Below are 20,639 nucleotides of genomic sequence, written 5' to 3'. Positions count from 1 at the left end.
ACAATATCAGAATACAAGACAGAAAAGGAATAAAGGGAATAAAGAAGATAAAAAGAAAGAGAGTGGAATGATGAATGGCAGGAAAGAAGCAGCACAGTAAACAGGATGCACAAAATGGAAATAAATCCCAATGTATCAATAATAAAAGTAAATGTAAATGAGATTAAATTCACCAATTCAAAAGACAGTTTCAAACTGAATGAAGAAACCACCCACACAAGATCCAGGATATGCCATTTATAAGACAAGTGACAAAAGTAAGGGCACAGAAAGCTGAAAGAAAACAAATAAAAAGATATACCAAACAATCTTAATCATAAGAAAGCTGGCATACTTAACGTTAATAGCAGACAAAAAGCATTAGCAGGAATAAACAGAGTAAAAAATAATGATAAAATGAATAATTTACAAGGAAGGTTTTTCTTTTAAAACCAGGAATCTTTTCCTTAATTGTTGCAAAATAACATAAAACATACCATCTTAACCATATTTAAATGTACAGTTAAGTACTGAGTACACTCACATTGTTGTGCAACCGATCTCCAGAACTTTCCATCTTGCAAAACTGAAACTCTATACACATAAACAACTACTTATTCACCAGGAAGTTTTAAATGATACATTTGAGAAGCTTTATCTGATGAACACATAGAGAACCCAGTACTCAACAACTGGAAAAGACATACTCTTTTTAAGATCAAGGCACTAAAAAAATTAGGTTGGCCTCCTATCTCTTCATGGGCACACTTAACCTAAAAGATTGTAGAGTTATACTTGGAAAATTCTCAAAGAAAGCAAGCACAATGTAAAGATTTTATGTTCAAATCAAGCTGTTTTTTAAATATATAAGGCAAGAAATTCTAGAACATGCAAGAACTCATCAGGGAATATTGTTCTTGTGAGTTTTTTTTTTTGAGGATTCTCCTAGCGGACAAATCACAGACAATAGAAATTAGGAAAAAGGGCAGTGAAAGTATTGGTAATGAGTACTGAATCTAATAATTACAGGTCGAACACTGAAAACAAAAGTGGGAACCAGGGAAATAGAACTGAATGTAAATGTTACATGCCTTAGCAATGTAGAAATGGTACAACAAAACCCGCAGGGAAAGGAAAGGTAAAAGAAGGTAGAAGGTAGAATAAATGTGCTGGTTTCCTCAATTCTTAATTGCTGGGGTTGGGTGGGGGAATATCAAAGGATATAATTTAAAGCTGATGAATCAAGTCATAATATAAGTATATTAAAAGTATAAAGGCTAACAGTAAGAGAGACAATAAAATTGACTAAAATCAGATGCTAATAAAGGAGAGAGAGAAGGGAGGGAGAAGGAAGAGGAAATACACTAATTTTGTCACTGCTCACAGTGGGGATTAATAGATACTACCTACATAAATGGATGATTAATGGTGGAGTTACAAATACAACCACCAGAACAAAACCACAAGCCAGAAACACACACAGGGAGGGAGAAGGAGAGGGAAAGAGAGAATGAGAGGACAAACAGGATCTTTTAATAGGCCTTAAAATCAAGAGCTACCCATAAAATGTACTAAGATCAAATATGTCTGCATATCAAATAGATATAAATGGGCTAAACTTACTAATTAAAACAAACCCTTCAGGTTATATCACATACATAAATCCAATTCAAGACCTATTTAGAGACACACCTAAAACACGATAACTTTCAAAAAACTAAAAGCAAAAGATGGGCAAAAGTACAGTAGGCAAATGCAAATAAAAGGAAGCAGAAATTTTGTTCTTAAAATCAGAAATGAATTTTGTCTCCTACCACCAAAAAAGGTCTTTGTCCTTTTAGAGAGTAGAATAAAGGTATAGAGAACAAACTTTAGGCAGCCAATGAATAATTATCCATTCATTAATTCTCAGAAAATTTCTAGAAAACACATAAGGACCGTTTTACTCCTGGGGAGGGTAGAGAAAGAAATAATTTCTATTCTTTCCTTAAACAATTCTTCATAGTTTGAATTCTTACCCAGCGCATGTATTTACTTTTATAAGAAAAAGTGATCAATAAGAAATATTTCAGTGAAATCAATAACTGTATTGTATACTCTAAAATGAGTATTTTAGCTTTTCTCATAGATTAGCAATTATACGTACTATGACATTTAATTACATACAATTTATAGAACTACTCCTAAGAAACAAACATGAAACTTTTCAAGATCCTATTCTACTTCTAGGTGACTATAAAAGATTTAGATAAATGTAAATTATACATCTGGAGTTACGATACCCCACTTTTCAGACCGTTGTTAATATTCAAATTTAGAACATGCAAGTACAACAGAAAGGAAATGTATTGGGGCGCCTGGGTGGCACAGCGGTTGAGCGTCTGCCTTCGGCTCAGGGCGTGATCCCGGCGTTATGGGATCGAGCCCCACGTCAGGCTCCTCTGGTATGAGCCTGCTTCTTCCTCTCCCACTCCCCCTGCTTGTGTTCCTTCTCTCGCTGGCTGTCTCTATCTCTGTCAAATAAATAAATAAAATCTTAAAAAAAAAAAAAAGAAAGGAAATGTATTAACACTTCACTAAAAAATTTCCTAAATATCTGAGCTGCCCATTAAAGCAAGAAGTATATATTTTCTTAGTACAATATATTTTTAAATAGTCCTGCACTTTACCAATACATCTATGTAGTTTTGAGTGGTAAGTACACTCAAACAAGTTAAAAATAATGTTCCAAGTAGAGAACAATTAAGAATTTCAGTTAATATTTGCAAAGAACTTATAATCAATGACATGGCTAGCCTTTTTTTTTTAGTATACTTTTTATCACAAAAGGTTTCTGGAAAAAAGTAGAACTATACATGAATGCAGGAGATGGACATATGGAGATAAGCAAAATGAACATCAGGCACTCACCAAACACACTGACCTCAAATATTTAAAAAAAAAAAACAACAACAACAGTTAATGCAAATATAGACAAGTCCTGCACTTTTTTTTTTTTTTTAAAGATTTTATTTGTTTAATTGAGAGAGTGAGAGAGAGCACAAGCAGGGGGAGCAGCAGAGGAAGAAACAGGTTCCCTGCTGAGCAGGGAGCCCAATGTGGGGCTCTATCCCAGGACCCTGGGATCATGACCTGAGCCAAAGACAGATGCCCAACTGATTGAGCCACCCAGGCGCCCGCCCACCTCCTACTCTTTTTAAAAGTTTTCTTTTAGGGGATCCCCAGTGGCTCAGTCAGTTGAGCTTTCAACTCTTGGTTTCAGCTCAGGTTGTGATCTTGGGGCCGTGAGATCGAGCCCCACATTGGGCTCCACGCTCACTGGGGAGTCTGCTTAAGATTCTCTCTCTCCCTCTCCCCCTGCCCCTCACCCCACTCGTGCTTTCTCTAAATAAATAAATAATCTTCAAAAAAAGATTTTTTTTATTGTGGTAAAACATACATAAAATAAAAATTACCACTTAAACCATTTTTTAAGTGTCCGGTTCAGTGGCATTAAGCACATTCACATTGTTGTGCAGCTGTCTCCACCATCCATCCATCCCCAGATCTCTCTTCTTCTTCCCAAACCAAACCCCTGCCCCATTAAATGCTTAACTTCCCATTCCCCCGTCCCCCACAACCACCATTCCACTTTGTATCTGTGAATGTGACTACTTTAGTCAAATTTATGTAAGTGGAATCATACAGTGTTTGCTCTTAGCAGTGTGAGTTTTCAACATGGCAGAAGACAGAGATGAAAATGTTGACATGGCTTAGGTACTCTCTCTGACTTGATGATAAGGGGTATGAAAAGAACTGGAGAGTTGTATTATTTGGGAATGGTGGTAACATAGCTACATCTCTCTGTGATGAGAGATGTAGGCAGTGCTTCATATACAGAGAAATCTGGTTAAATCACATGAAAATGAGTTTCAGGTTTGGTTAAATTAATATAATAAATGACTTTACAGAACTTAAGATATGGTATATGGTTTACTTAGAAAACAATTTGGTTGAAAGGCAATAATATCCCTTCTTTTATTTTATTTATTTATTTATTTTTTAAAAGATTTTATTTATTTATTCGACAGAGATAGAGACAGCCAGCGAGAGAGGGAACACAAGCAAGGGGAGTGGGAGAGGAAGAAGCAGGCTCATAGCGGAAGAGCCTGACGTGGGGCTCGATCCCAGAACGCTGGGATCACGCCCTGAGCCGAAGGCAGACGCTTAACCGCTGTGCCACCCAGGTGCCCCTATCCCTTCTTTTAAAACTATCTTTAATAATTATAATGATACTTTTTAAAAAGTTCTTATGCATTTGCCATTGTTGCAAAGTGCCTTGTATGTGTTATTTCATTCAATCTTTACAACCACCCTATAAGAAGAGACTAGTTTACAGATGAGGAAACTTAAGTTTATAGGGATGAAGTCATTTACCCAAGGTTATCTATAGTCCATGTTCTTAATCATTCTTTCTACATTGTCTGAATAGAACCTTAAAGTAACTAGCAGTATGTACTAAAATTCCAACCATGTAAAAAAAGTATATATGAGAGGACAAAGCTAAAATGCAAAGATGAACATTGTTCAGCTGTTACTAATAGGATAACAGGTGGTATACTAAAGATGTCAGTTAAAGTCCCTGACATACCTATAGCTTCTCCAGAGGGAAAATTCTCTAGGCAGCCATACTTGGTACCATATCACTCTCCTTTCTTCTCATCCTGTCCTTACCCATGAACATAGCTGGTTAGGTTAAGGATGGACCCCTGACCTGACCTGAGGAGAGACCATTGTCTGTGAGATAGTTGGGCATGAAAATCTGCCCCCCAAACAGAAGAGCTGCACCAGGAATTTTAAATAGAAAATGCAGAGAAAATAGGGCAGCTAGCAGTGAAAACTTCAACACAAAATATATAGAGAAAAAGGTCATAGAATGTGATATGAACAATGCCTGGAACATAGAAAGCACTTAATAAATGTTTTTACTATTGCATTCATCATCATTATCCACAAGCTCCCACTGCTAGCATTCCTGAAACTTCCCTGACCCTAAATGCTCTCTGGTTATAGTACCTCTACCTGTTCCAGGCAGATTATGGTTCTGATCCTTGGAATTCCATGACAGCACATTTCCTTTACTGTCTTAAATATCCTTTCAATAAAACTCATTTAAAATATACGAATTTTATAAAAGAAATATTTACAAATAGATTTCTCAGCTTACTCTTAGGAAGAAATTTTTTCATCACTAGAAATACATATAACCAGTCCCTTTTATTTCCAAGTTGCTTACTCAAGAAAAGCATTAAGTAAATCAATGGATTAGAATGTAACCACGAAAACAACTCCTGATGTCCTTAATCTCAAAACCTTGCTCAAAAATTCCCTTTCTGAAACTTCTACTTCCTAGCAATCACATCACTTGCTTCCTCTTTCCTTATCAGTTAAGTGTATGATTCTGATTACACTTTTTTCTTCCCTTCCTTCCTTCCTTCTTAGTAAGCTCTATGCCCAACATGGGAACATGGGGCTCAAATTCACTATACCAAGATCAAAAGTCACATGCTGCACCAAGGGAGTCAGCCAGGTACCCCTTTTCTATATATATTTTTTAAGATGTTATTTATTTTTATTTGAGAGAGAGAGCACGAGCGGTGGCGGTGGAGGGGCACAGGGAGAGGGAGAAGCAGGCTCCCCGCTAAGCAGGAGATCACAACCCGAAGTGAAGGCAGACACTTAACTGTTTAACCAGCTGAGCCACCTAGGCACCCCATCTGTATTGTTCTTAAGTTGGGTTATCTTTTGTCTTTCTTGAATTTTGTCTCATCTCACCTATGAGTGTATGGACTCCAGAGAACAGGGACTTGTCTCTTCCATTTCTTTTGTGATGACAGTGTGGTGTGTAATGGAGTGAGCAGGAGATGTGAAATAAGATAATACAGATGCTGGAGTCAAGCTGTAACTCTCTCACTGCCTACTTGTCTATTTGGATAAGTCACTAAACCTGTTTCAGACCCCACGACATTTTCTATAAAAAGGAAATGATATGATTTTCACTTTGCTCCCTTGACTGATGGATGGCATTCATGAAGAATTTTATAGTTCCATACTCAGGCACATGCAGTACAACCCACATTCAAACCTAAAATTACTACACGGAGAGTGATAAAATAACAACTGCTAATGTCAGATGGCGGAGGCCATCTGATCTGGATTTGTGGAGGGCATTTACCTTCTAACAGTTTAGCTTCAAAGCGGCAGTTAGCATCAGCTTCCAGGCAACGGTATTTCATCACTTATCATAAGCTTTCGTAGTTTGCCCCTGGCCCTGCTCCCCAGTGAAGCAAGTCCATTAATCTAAAGTTAACTTGTCACCACTCATTGGCAGACTCTGAGCTTTTACCTGGCCCCAGAAGAATGTGACTTCATTTATAGCTCTGACATACATCAGATTTAAAGCAAAAATCTAATCTAGCTCCATTTATAATCTCAGCTTAAACTCCTTCTTCTCCCTCTCTCTTTCCCCTGATAATTTGACAAAACAAACAGCATAAATTAAACAAAAAACTTCATAGGTCACATTACTACTCTTTTGTGGAATCATATCAAAATAACAACAACAACAACAACAATAATTTGATTTCTATAAATTACCCAAGTAAAATATTCAAGATTCTAACTAGTACATCTGAAGAAGATAGGATGCTAAAAGTATAGCAAATCAAATTTACTTACTTGACATTTCTGACGCAACTGTCGTAGTTCTTTTATAACTGGGGCTAGAGCTGACTTCTTTTCAGATACCAGTGAATTCAGTTTTTTTACCTGCCATTTAAACAAAATACGTGAGCTCTAGAAAAAGAATTCAAAAAAGCAAAAATACTACATGCATAAATATATTTATTAAAGTGTTATATAAAAGAGTAAAACTGTAAATTACTTCCAAACCAAACAATGGGGAAATGATTTAGTAAATGTTGTTTCAGTAAGTGGAATAGCATTTAACTATCCAAAAGGTCAGTTATTAAGACTGCAAACCATATGGGAAAATATTTGTAATCTAACATTGAATGATGAAAACAAATTAGAAAATTGCCTGAATACAACTACAATCATGTTGTATTATTAAAAAATACGCAATTATGTAAATTATACAATATATACATAACATGATGGAGTGATACTCAAAATACATAATAACCCAAAGGACATAAGTAATAACCAATCAAAATGGGCACCAGCCATAGAGACTAATGGGGTCTTGAAGTCCTCTGCTTTTTAAGAGTCAGATTGTAGTGAGATCCAGAGGGTTCTGGGGAAATGACCAATGTGGAAAAGACAGGTGGAAGTGGGTACTCTGAAGTCTGAGGCAGCAGCTATGTATCAAAAAGGAAGGAAAGATTTCAACATTTTAATGTCTGATGAAGCTGCACCAGTGCATTCAGTCTGAACAGCAGCTCCAAATACGGAAAGATACTAAGGACACAAAAATGAAGTAATCTTATTAGTTAGAATGGTAGGATTTGGGAAAACTTATTTTTAATCTTAAATATTTCTTTAATGTTCTTTAAAAATTTCTTTAATGTAACTTTTACACACTTCAAAAACCACAAAGATAAGGCAGGCATTTCAATACATATTTCTATAGGGTATTTAATAAGCCCATCGTGTTTCCTTGGAAAAAGAGCCCTGAAAAATGCATAAGTTATGACAAGTCGAACAACTTACTAGAACGGAAACATTCAGAAGAGACTGCTAAAGATAGATGAAAGAATATAAAGTAAACAATGTGCAGAAATGAAAATTTGAGTGTTTCACTAAACAAAACACAAAAACATCTGCCTCTAGCTACATAATTTTAAAAAACTATTAAAAAAAGTGTAATCGGGGTGCCTGGGTGGCTCAGTTGGTTAAGCATCTGCCTTTGGTTCAGGTATGATCTCAGGGTCCTGGGACTGAGCCCCGCATAGGGTTCCCTGCTCAGTGAGGAGTCTGCTTCTCCCTCTCCCTCTGCTTCTCCCCACCTGGCTCTTACTTTCTTTCTCAAATAAATAAACAGAGTCTTTGAGGAAAAAAATCAAGCAGGGTGCTTGGGTGGCTCAGTCAGGGAAGCGTCTGCCTTTGGCTCAAGTCATGATCCCAGGTCCTTGGCATTAAGTCCTGCGTTGGGCTCTTTCCTCTGTGGGGAACCTACTTCTCCCTCTGCCTGCCCTGTCTGTCACTCCCCCTGCTTGTGCTCTCTCTGACAAATAAATAAATAAAAAATCTAAAAAAAAAAAAAAAAAAAAAGAAAAAAAAAAAAAAAAAAAAAGGAAAGAAAGAAAGAAAGAAAAAAAATTCAAGTGTAATCAATTTCAGACATGTTGTCGAGTGTTCGGCCTTTCATCTCATCAACCTCAGTCTTCAGTGCAGATACCCGTTCTAGCTCTTCCTGGGTGTAACTATATCCAGATATACCCTTTTTCTCTTCAATAGTTTGCTAAAAGTAAAGAATAAAAGTAGGTGTCAAAAATGGGGTCCACAAAATGGGTGTAAACCTCGATGATTCCATAAGAGGTGTACAGATTTAAAACATAACAATAAAGTTATAAATAAAATAAATCAGCTTAGAATCATTAATAATAAATTTTATTGACAATAATTACATACCTTTATATGTTATAAACTTGCACTAAATTTTACTTGGGTATCCTTGGGTGGATAGTATTTCTAATTTTAGCACTCAATAAATATTTGGTGACTAAATGAATTCTCAAGTGATCAATATATTTGCATTCACTCACCCATCCAATATTTACTATATACCTAAATATGCTGAGCATAGGTCTAAGCACCAGATATACAGCAGTGAACAAAACAGGGAAAGAAAAAAAACCCTCCCTCACAGAGCTTACTTCTAGTGAGAGTAAACAAGCAATATGTAGACAAATAAAATACATAAAGTGTGAGATGAGAGTGGGGTTGGAATCTTAAATAACAGGGTGGTTAGAGATGGTCTTTCTGAGAAGATGACATTTGAGCAAAGCCCGAATGAAGTGAGGGAGCAAGTCGAACAGATCTCTACATGATCAGCAAGTGCAAAAGACATGTCCTTTCCAAGAAATAGCTAAGATACTGATGGAGCCGAAAACAGAGTGAGAATGAGGTTGGCGGGAGGGATCATACAGGACTCAGATGATTTGCTGGAACAGTCTCAGTTAATGCCTATCGTCCTTTGCATTTTCAAAAGTGTCCTACTTTAGATGATGAATTATATGGTTACTTTATTTTTAGGCCAATGAAAGAGCTTGGGCTTATTTTAAATGAGATGGGAGACTTGTTGGGTGGTTCAGAGTAAAGGAATTTTTAAATGGCCACTTTAACATCTGTGCTGAAATCAAACTATAGAGGGACAAAGGAAGCCAATTAGAAGACTACTCCAATAATTCAGGTTAGAGATAATGGTAGCATGAACCAGATGGTGGTGGTAGAGGTAATGAGAAGTGGTTGTGTATCTATTTTAAAGGTAGATGCAACAATATATTATGACAGATTAGATGTAGGGTGTGAGGGAAAATGAGGGGTAAAGAATGACTAAAGTTTCTGGCCTGCAGAACTGAGGGGATGGAGCTACCATTTGTTGAAATGAGAAAGACTCAGTAAGACCAGGTTTGAGGGAGTAATGAAGATCGGAAATTTAGTTTGGGACATTTAAAATTTTTGAAATGTCTAGTAGATATTCAGTAAGAGGTCAAGATGTTACACTTATAAGACTGGAATTTAAGGAGAAATCTAGGCTAGAGATATAGAGTTGGGAGTTGTCTGCATAGAGAAGGTCTTTAAAGCTATGAGACAGGATAAGATCACCAAGGGAGTAAAAGAAGAGAAGAGATCCAAGGGCTAAGCCTGAGGAACTCCAATTTTTAGACCTTGGAGAAATGAGAAGAAATCAGCCATGGAGTAGGTATAGGAGTGATAGTAAGGGAGAAAAACAAGGAGAGTGTAGTTTACTAGAAGATAAGTAAAGGAAGAGGGAGTAGAGTGATCTACTATGTCAAACACTGCTAATAGGCCAAGTAGGAAAAGGACTAAGAACTGCTCACTGGATTTAGCAGTGTGAGGCACTGGTGATCTTGATAAGAGAAATTTTAGTGCAGTGACTTGATTGGAGAGGGTTCAAAACAGGATGGAAGAACCAAAAGGAAACAAAGAAAAGGAGAGAGGGAATGGAAGAAGAGCTGGAATTTGGGGCTGCCAATAAAATTAAGACTCCTTAGAAAGGAGTAGAGAGAACTATAGAGTATTAGCTCAGAATTCTGTATGCAATTTCCTCTTTGGGCATTACCAAATCCTAAGCTGTGCACAAGGAGGGTAAGGCTCCTAGTAACCAAGTGGAAATCAGTAGATGGGTGACTAAAAAACTGGGCAAAGACTTCAGTATATCATAGTGCTAGGGAGACAGAGGTAGGAGTTCAAGACTAGTCAAAGTGTGTTGCTCCAGACTATCAGCTGAAACCCCAGAAAGACTACTCCTAAGCAGTAAGGGTCATAACCCAAGAGTGAGGGTTAGGCTCAAGAATTAAGGACTATTTCCTGGGAGTAGAGTTTCTGCCGCAGGTATAAGGGCTGCATCTTAGGAGTAAGAGAAAAATATCAGCTTTAGCAAAACTGGGCCAAGATGATCTATGAGGAAAAAAATCAAATGTTCTTTTAAGGAAGGAGGTATTTCCAGAGCCTGACATTCAATAAAAAAGTACTAGGTAAGCAAAGTAACAAGAACAAATGTCTGAAAATCAAGGGAAAAAATACAGATAATAGAAAAAGACACCCAGATGAATTTATCAGGTAGAACATTTAAAATAGCTATGATTATTATATTCAAGATAATAAATGAAAAGTTGGAGAATTTTACAGATAACTGGAATCTATAAAATAAAATAAAATGGAAATTCTAGAACTGAGAATGGTAATAAGTGGTATTCAGAATTCAATACATAGATTACATAGCAGATTAGACACAAAAGATTAATGAATTAGAAGATGGCACAGCAGAAAAAAATTCATATTAAGTCACAGAGAGCAAAAATAATGGAAAGTGGGGGGGGGGAAGGCAAAACAGGGGCACCTGGGTATCTCACTCCACCAGGCAGCCAACTCTTGATTTTGGCTCAGGTCATGATCTCAGGGTTTTGGGATTGAGCCCCATCATGGGCTCATTGTGGAGCCTGCTTAAGATTCTCTCTCTCCCTCTCCCTCTGCCCCTCCCCCTGCTCATGCTCTCTCTCCAAAAATAACCAAATTTAAAAAAAAAAAGCAAAACACAAAACCCATAATATACATGGTAAATAGTGAAAAAACCTAACATATATGTAACTTTAACTGTAGCTCAGGGAAGGGAGAGAAGAGGATGAGATTATAATATTTAAAGAAATACTGGCTGAGAACTTTTCAGAAACTGACAAAAGACATTAAGGCCACAGATTTAAGAAGCTTACAGACCCCACCAGATAAATAAAGAAAAACCTAGGAAAATCATAGTAAAATTGCTGAAAAACCAAAGACAGGAAAAAAAAAATCTTAGCAACCAGAGAATAACATACTACCTTAAAAAACAACAAGTAAAAATTAAAGCCAGAAGCTAATGGAATTAAGTATTTAAAGAAGTGCTGAAAGAAAATAACTGCCACCCAAAAATTCTATATTCAGTGAAAATGTGCTTCAAAATGAAGGTACAATAAAGATGTTTTAAGAGTGGGCCCTAGGAAGGCCTGCAGGCCAGCTGCTGGCTAAAAAGAGGGCAGTTGTTCTCAAAGAAAAAAAAAAGATGTTTTAAGAAAAACAAAAATTGAGAGGATTTATCACCAGCAGACCTCTACTGAATGAAATACTGAATATGAGATCCCAGTAGAATAATGACACAGGAAGGAAAGAGCCATGAAACAGATAGATAAATCTAGAATAATATTAAATATAACAATATCATGTGGATTCGAGTTATATATAGAACTCAAAAATATATATCCACAATAGCACAAAACATGAGAAAGAGGTATATGGAGTTAAAGTATTTTAAGTTTCTTGCATTCCCCAGGATATAGTAAAATAGGAAAGACTGTAATCAGTCAAAAGTGCATGTTATAGTTTCTGGCATAAGCACTAAAAAATAAGAGATAACAAAAGGAAGCTATAACTAGTAAGCTAAAAGAGGGGAAACATGGAAGATAAAAATACTTGAGTAATGCAAACATCAAGGGGAAGAAAGGAGAAAAAGGAATGAAGAACTGATGGAACAAATAGAAAACTTTGAAAAATCAGTAATTACATTAAATTTAAAGAAATTAAATACTTCAGTGAAAAGACAAAGACTGCCAGATGGAACCAGAGTGCATAATGCTAAGCAAAATAAGTCAGTCATAGAAAGGCAAATACCATATGATTTTGCTCATGTGTGGAATTTAAGAAACAAAACAGTTGAACATAGGGGAAGGGAAGGAAAAATAAAATAAGATAAAAACAGAGAGGGAGGCAAACCATAAGAGACTCTTAACAATAGGGAACAAACAGGGTTGCTAGAGGGGAGGTGGGTGAGGAAATGGGGTAAATGGGTGATGGGCATTAAGGAGGGCTCTTGTAATGAGCACTGGGTGTTATATGCAAGTGATGAATCACTAAATTCTATCCCTGAAACTAATACTACACTGTATGTTAACTAACAACAACTTAAATAAAATCTTGGGAGAAAAAAAAAGACAAAGATTGCCACACTGTATAAAAATATAAAGCTAACTATATATATATTTCTTTTTTTAAAAAAGATTTTATTGATTTATTTGAGAGACAGGGACAGAGAGCGTACACACACAAGCAGGGGGGAGAGGAAGAAGCAGGCTCCCGGCTGAGCTGGGAGCCTGACATGGGGCTAGATCCCAGGACCCTGGGACCATGACCTGAGCTGAAGGTAGACACCCAATGGACTGAGCCATTCAGGCGCCTCGATAAAGCTAACTATATATTTCTTACAAAATATATACAATATTTATAAAGATGGAGAAAGGTTGAAAGGATGCAAAAGATATATGTCTTTTAAACATTAACTAGAAGAAAGTTTGTGAGGCTGTATTAATAACAGATAAGTGTATTTTAAGGCAAAAGGTATTATGAGATAAAAAAAAGTACATTTCCTAATTATCAAAGGGCCAATTTAACAGGAAGGTAACAAATAGCAGCATTGTCCACAATAGCCAAATTGTGGAAGGAGCCGAGATGCCCTTCAACAGATAACTGGATTAAGAAGATGTGGTCCATGTATGCAATGGAATATTACTCAGCCATCAAAAAGAACGATTTCACAACATTTGCAGCAACATGGACGGGACTGGAGGAGATAAATGCTAAGCGAAATAAGTCAAGCAGTGAAAGACAATTATCATATGGTTTCACTAATTTATGGAACATAAGAAGTAGGAAGATGAGTAGGAGAAGAAAGGGAAGAAGGAAGGGGGGGTAAACAGAAGAGGGAATGAACCATGAGAGACTATGGACTCTGGGAAACAAACTGAGGGCTTTAAAGGGGATGGGGGTGGGGGATTGGGATAGGCCGGTGATGGGTATTAAGGAGGACGTATTGCATGGTGCACTGGGTGTTATATGCAAGTAATGAATCATGGAACTTTACATCAAAAACTTGGGATGTACTATATTGTGACTAACATAATAAAACATTATTATAAAAAAACAGAAAGGTAACAATACTAGATTTGTATGGACTAATAACATAATCTCAGGATATTTGCAGTGGATATTATGGGTGCCCTGTCCTGATCTGCTTACTGGGCCAGTGTACCTATCCCTTAGCTGTTGGGAGAATTGGCTATTAATGGCTTACAGCTACCCCTTCTTCAAAGTGTGCCCTTGGCTGAATAGGAACTGTATCACACCATTTCCTGGGTCGTAGTAAGGGTCCACAGCACATGACTGAGTGGGGTACAAAAAGGTAATTTTCTTGCCTAAAGATGAGACTAACTTTGTGATGCAATTTGTGTTCTAGAGCTCCTCATGGGGTCAGACTGAAACTAGACTCCAGATGAATCCACTTTTCCTCACTACTTCATTCTGGTTCCTTCACTTCCTTTCTCCTAAGAGCACTCTCTGACTTAATCATATAAAGAATAAGAATTCTTGTTTCAGGGCCGCCTAGGTGGCTCAGTTGGTTAAGCAGCTGCCTTCGGCTCAGGTCATGATCCCAGCATCCTGGGATCGAGCCCCACATCGGGCAGGCTCCTTGTTCAGTGGAGAGCCTGCTTCTCCCTCTCCCTCTGCCAGCCACTCTGCCTACTTGTGCTCTCTCTCTATCTCTCTGTCAAATAAATAAATAAAAATCTTAAAAAAAAAAAAAAAGAATTCTTGTTTCAGGTTCTGCTTCCAGAGAACCTGACCAAACTATAAAAATGGGCTTCTAGAGTGGGATTACTCACTGAATGAATGGAACTGAAGGGTCCATCACTGGTGGCAGGGTGAATATTGTTAGTTCCATGCATGTTATAGCAGTGCAATTACTGAGACTTGTGGTGAACTGAGGCGGAGTATAAGTGGAAGGTGACTGTAGTGGTCATGTCTCTTTGGGAGAGCCTGCTGAAATGGACTTGACTGATAGCCATAACTGCTGCCCCCCTGTATCCACCGTCATGTTCCTACCAAGCCCATGCTTCCCCCAGGCTGCTCCCAGCATGACTGAGCATAGCAATCGTACTAGTGCTGGCCTGTTCCTGCCTGACAGGGGACTCCTCTAGTGGGTGACTAGCTCAGGCACTCCCTCCATCCTGACCAAAACTTTCGTAAAACTGTGCTGCAGTCTGAGGTTCTTCCTACACAATCCTCCTTCTTTTTCTCTCCCGTCACGGGTGTCAGACCTACATTAGGGCCCAATGGTTTTCCTTGCCTCCTTTTGCTCCCTTCCCTTTATCTTTCACAATATTTCCCCCAGCAAATCTCTTGTACATCTAATCCCACCTTGGTGTCTGCTTCTTGAACTGTCACATGGACGCACTAGCTGGTACAATGTTGCTGGTATTTGGGAAGTATGCAGAAATAATAACTAAAGGGACAATGGAACTGGGGTGGCTGTTGTGATGCTCCATTTCTAGTTGAAGAGATAAAGTGACAGGCTCAAATATATTAATCATTAATTTAAAGCAAAGTGATAAAGTCAGAGAACCTTCTTAGGAGCTTTAAAGAAACCCTCATTTCCTATGGCTGAAGGGCAGAGAAAGCTGAAAACCAGGCACACAACTTAATTGTCAGCAGGGCAAAACTTCAGAGAAGGCTGAATATATTCTATGACAAAGTCAGGGCTCTAAGACAGGGTACTACTGAGTCCAGGATGGAATACCTGCATAGACTTGCTTGAGAACCTTGAACCCCCCTAGATTATCTTATATCCTCTGGGCAGTGGCAAGTGGCTTAGCTTGGTCAGGGGCCTGGGAGAATTAGGTACCAGGATTGGAAGAATGGGAACACAGAGGTCTGGGGAAGAGGTATGCAGATAGATCTACAGGAATAACACACTAAGTGTAAAGATCTTTTCTCTATTCATCATATGCTAATGGCCACTAGAGAACGTCCAAAGCAGAGGAGAGCACTAAACAACCAGTGGAAAGGATGATTTGGCCAGTAGATGTCAGGCACCCTCTGTCATTGGCCACCCAGTGCTTGGACAATGGGCTCATGAACAGAATGGCTATGCTGGCAAGGACGGAGGCTAAGCAAGGGCCAAATACCATGGGCTCTCTCTCGCCAATGCCCATCTAGCTATTCTCACTGCCAAATGTCTGACCTGGCAACAATAGAGAGACCAATCCTGAGCTCTAGATATGGAATCACACCTTGAGGAAACCAATCATCTTTCTGCCTTGAAAAGGGCAACATTTCATTCTGACCTGGACTGACCCATATTCTGGGTAAGTATTTGCTTTTCTTGCCCACAGTACTTCAGCCAGCATCACTATCCAAGAGCCCAGAGTATCTGGTCTACTGATGTGGAATTCTGTATAATATCACTCAGACCATGGGATTACTTTATGGCAAAGGAGATATGGGGATGGACGCATGACCATCAGATTCAGTCACTGTACCACACAACACACCATCAAGGAAGCTAATACCCTGACAGACTGGTAGAAGGGCCTTGTGAAGGTACAACTAAGGTACAGCTTAAAGTTGATGGCCTGTGAGGATGAGTTCTATTCTTCAGGATGGATGGAGTGTACATTTTAAACCAATGCCCACCATTTGGTGCTGTGTTGCAAACAGAAAGAATACATGGGTCTTGGAACTACAGAATGAAAGTATGAGTGTCACCACTCACTAGGATGCCCACCCATCCACTTAGGGAATTATGTTTCCCTTCCAGACACCTTTAGGCTCTGTAGGTGTAGATGTTCTGGTTTCCAGAGCGGGCATGCTTTCACCAGAAGGCACATTAAAAGGCCTTTAAACTTAATGCTCTGGCTACCATCTTGTACTTGGGCTCCTTATGCCTGTAGAATAGCAGGCAAAGAAAAGAGTTATTATAGTGACAGGACATCATGCTATACAAATGCTGCTGTATAGTAAGGGCAGATAGGAATATGTTTGGCACTCAGGTGATCCATTAGGGCATATCTTGGTACTCCCATGCCCCGTTTTAACAGTAAATGAGTAATTACAGGAACACAGCCTGCTAAGGTCATGGTTCCTAGAGTCTCACACCTCTTAAAGATGAGGGACTGGGTCATCCCACCAAGAAAGTTATTTAGACCAGTGAAGGTGCTAGCCAAATATGAGGGAAATCTAGAGTGGATGGCAAAGGAAGATGTTGAGTGTTACTATATGTCCTTGGGACTAAATGTAGCAATGAGAGTTTTCATTTGTCATATTAACCCTCCCCCTACAAATTTTCCTAGAAATTGTTACCAACCAGATTCCCGTAGAAGCTATGCCTAAACAGAGTCAATTTAACATGAGAAACAGGTAGATATCAGCATTGCAAGGGGTAGATTTTAATGGATGTTGTTGGTGCCTCACTCAGACCTCATCTGCAACCTGCCATGAGAGTTGTTAATTGCTAAAGGTTCACAGTTGCCCCCTTTTCAAGAGGATGCCCGCCCATTGGGCTAGGAGGTTACACTCTGCCACAGCCGCTGACTGACTGATATGGGAGTAAAAAGGGCCAGCCCCTTTGCCTCAAGATGGAATCAACTTCATACTTCAATTTGAGCTCCAAAGTTCCTCACAGGAACAAAATGAAGCTGTCTAGTCAGAACTACATCCTTGCTTGGCTCTTTTCTGCTGCCCTATCTTCTTCCCTCGCTCCCCTTCTTCTGAAGGCACTCCCTCCCTCAATAAATCACTTGTACAAAATACTCCCCTCTCAGACTCTGCTTCTAGGGAATCCAACTTAAGAAAAAATGTAAAGAAAAAACTGATGGAACAAAAAAAGAAACAGACAAAGCAATAATCATACAGATTTTAACACACCTCTCTCAATAACTAATAGAACAAGCAGACAAAAATCTCAATTGAAATCATGGTTAACACACTTGACTGAACTGACATATACAGAACACCATCCCCAACACCTGCAGAATACACATTCTTCTCAACTGTGCTGGGACAATTACCAAAATAGACCATTTGCTGGATCATAATGCAATACTTAACAAATTTCAAAGGACTAAAATTACACTGAATGTTCTCTGGTCACAGTGGAAATAAGGTAGAAGTCAATAACAGAAAGGTAACTAGAACATGTTTGGTTTTAAGCAACATTTGGTTTTAAGCAATAATCCATAGATCAAAGAAATCATAATGGAAATTAGAAAATATTTTTGAAGTGAACAATAACATAATTACTACCTATCAATTTTTAAAGTAGTGCCATTATGCATAGTAAATTTTTTTTAAAAAGATTTTATTTATTTATTCGACAGAGATAGAGGATAGCCAGCGAGAGAGGGAACACAAGCATGGGGAGTGGGAGAGGAAGAAGCAGGCTCATAGCGGAGGAGCCTGATGTGGGGCTCGATCCCATAACGCCGGGATCACGCCCTGAGCTGAAGGCAGATGCTCAACCACTGTGCCACCCAGGCGCCCCATAGTAAATTTTCTATCTTAAGTTCCCTAGAAGCAAACAATATTCAACAGCATGAGACAGAAAGTCACATTCCCAGCTAACCACAACTGGATGAAAATTCATTCACATCCACCATATTAATGCTAGCTGGTAAACCAACATCGTGATAAAATAATTTCCCCGTGGGTGAAAGGAACAAAAATCCAAATCAAGAAAATTCTGAGGAACTGTGTCCACAATGATTTTGCTGTCAGAGGGACTACTCTGGGCTTAACTCTTTTCTGACAACTAAGGCACAAATACATAAGGAATAACCCTGCAGGCAAACTTCCATATGGTACCTTTCCTAGACATTTCTTTCCAGAACTCCACAGAAGTAGTTGATTAGAAATTTCTGCCCAGCAGGCCATGATAAATATTTTATAGTCACTTTCTTGGTATGATAATTTTTCTCATATTAACTATCTAACCAAAGAAAAATCTACTTGGAATTCAACTTCTATTAATTACCCCAAAGTCAGCACACATGAAAAAGTTAGTATTTACTGCTACATTAAAAAATAAATGAATCAGGGTGCACCTGGGTGGCTCAGTTTGTTAAGCATTTGACCCTTGGTTTTGACTCAGGTGACTCAGGTCAGAGCAGAGTCTGCTTGAGATTCTCTCCCTCTCCCTCTGCCCCACCCCTGCTCACACACATGCACATGCTCTCTCTCTAAAATAAAATAAATAAAATCTGTAAAATAAGTAAATAAATAAATAGGCTTATACGATAGCTCTGTAATTAATCAGAGAACATTAATAATTTTACAGTGTTTTCAGTAAAAACAATGACCTCAGTATACAGCTATAACCCATAAACCTCCTGGCATTTATATTTCTAGCATCCCAAGATAATATTGTATTACCAGTTGATGTTGAATATTTTCATGACGTTGCTTAAGAAGTTCTTCTGTTCTCTGCAAGAGACCGAATTCAGCTTTAAATTCAGCTATTATTTGATGCTTCTGTTTGAAAACCGTACTCTTGCTTCGAAGTTTACTGACATATCGTTTGAACTATAAAAGAATAAAACATACAACCTCATGAGTAGAAAAGTCATTGTTAAACATATATAACCTCAGTGTATTAGAAAAACTTTATTGTCTCCTGTCCAACATGGGTATCACAAGTATATAATAATAACTTACTTTCATCGGAAAACTTGGAAAGACTAACCACTCAATTAAAATATTTTGTGCGATTTTAATTTTTGGACCCATCTAAATATCGTAAATGCCTTCATAAAAGCTATCTGTTTTAGGCTTTACAAATAAAAATTTAAAAAAACAGAAACTCAACCCTATAAAAGTAAAAAGCTTAAAAAATAAGGAGGAGGAGGAGAAGGAGAAGGAGGAGGAGAAGAAAAAGTAGGAAATCAACTCTGGCTGTGATCTTATATCTCTTGCATATTGTACTATTTTGGTAGCACTGCATCTACTGAGATTAATATAGTCAACCAGAATAGTTAACACTTGCAGCTACTGTTTATCATTTAAGAAATGTACTGTGACCATATACACTAAGAAGCATCTAAGACGTTGGGATGAAACTCATCCCAAACCTTAAAAAGCTAAGAATATTCCAAGTTAGTGGGAGCTGACTGTTGCTTAATTCAGCTATTTACCTACTAATGATAAAAGTTATAACTACTCTAATGGAAAGACCCCACTATTAAGTAATACCAACTATAGTTTGGAAAGGCAAATGAAATGAACAGGAATTAAAGGAATTCATTTGATAAACAGTACTTACTAACTATTATGTACTAGGCACTGTGCCAGACGCGGAGAATACAACTCTAAACAAGATACTCAGAAATCCTGCCCTCACCAAGCTTAAGGAAATAGTGGCAAAAACAAACATTGAACTGATGTTTACAACCATCATGAACATTATGAAAAAGTAAAGTGGTCCTGAAAATAAATAACAGGAGTTTAACATGTGTTGGGATGAAGGCAGGAAGGGTGGGTCTTGGGATTTAGGGGAGGTGGATTACGGCAAGCTTCTCAAAATAATTATATTTAAGCCAAGATGAAGAAGTAAGAGTGTACTGGAGGTAGGAGGAAGAGGCAAAGAAGAACATTCCAGGTAGAGGAAACAGAAGGTATAAAGATCCTGGCTCATTAAAAGTATCGCTTGATTTAAGAAGCAAATGCCAAAAGCAAATGTGAGAAATTTCTGGTATTTCTGAAACAGAACATAATACTTAAAAAAAAATCCTTCCTCTTATATACCATATTACTAATAATTTTCAGATTTTTTTTTTACTACATAAAATAAATCTTCCTGCTCTATCCTTTTATTAACTACATTATAAAGAAAATTTCCAAGTAAGAATTTGGCCTGTTACATTTAAGCACATCACTTCAAAACAAAGTAAGTTTCCATTTTACCTAACACAAGGTGATTCTTTTTTTGGAAATTTTTATTTTATTTTTTAAAAGATATTATTTATTTATTTTAGAGACAGAAAGTGTGAGCAGAGGGAGGGTAAAAGGAGGAGGGAGAGGGAGAGAGAATCTCAAGCAGACTCTGTGCTGAGCGTGGG

At 37.9% G+C, this 20,639-nt stretch overlaps 1 protein-coding gene across 8 annotated transcripts in view; it reads right to left on the bottom strand.

Annotated features, from left to right (window-relative positions):
• The window catches only part of IFT81 (intraflagellar transport 81), a 112,533-nt gene that overhangs the window by 43,235 nt on the left and 48,659 nt on the right, over window positions 1–20,639 (bottom strand). For all 8 annotated transcript variants that reach the window (XR_004629046.1, XR_004629045.1, XM_034672415.1 and 5 more), the window contains exons 12-14: window positions 18,958–19,107; window positions 8,313–8,440; window positions 6,697–6,787 (exon numbers count right to left, since the gene is read on the bottom strand). Coding sequence is in view for 6 of the 8 variants with exons in the window: in XM_034672415.1 (XP_034528306.1) it covers window positions 6,697–6,787; window positions 8,313–8,440; window positions 18,958–19,107 (369 nt within the window). In the remaining 2 variants the exon portion in view is untranslated. The remainder of the gene's footprint in view (window positions 1–6,696; window positions 6,788–8,312; window positions 8,441–18,957; window positions 19,108–20,639) is intronic.

The sequence above is a fragment of the Ailuropoda melanoleuca genome, chromosome 12 (assembly GCF_002007445.2).
Source record: "Ailuropoda melanoleuca isolate Jingjing chromosome 12, ASM200744v2, whole genome shotgun sequence".
Classification (NCBI taxonomy): Eukaryota; Metazoa; Chordata; class Mammalia; order Carnivora; family Ursidae; genus Ailuropoda; species Ailuropoda melanoleuca.
The sequence above is the reverse complement of the archived record's forward strand: the minus strand, read 5'-3'. Positions and strand labels throughout refer to the sequence as shown.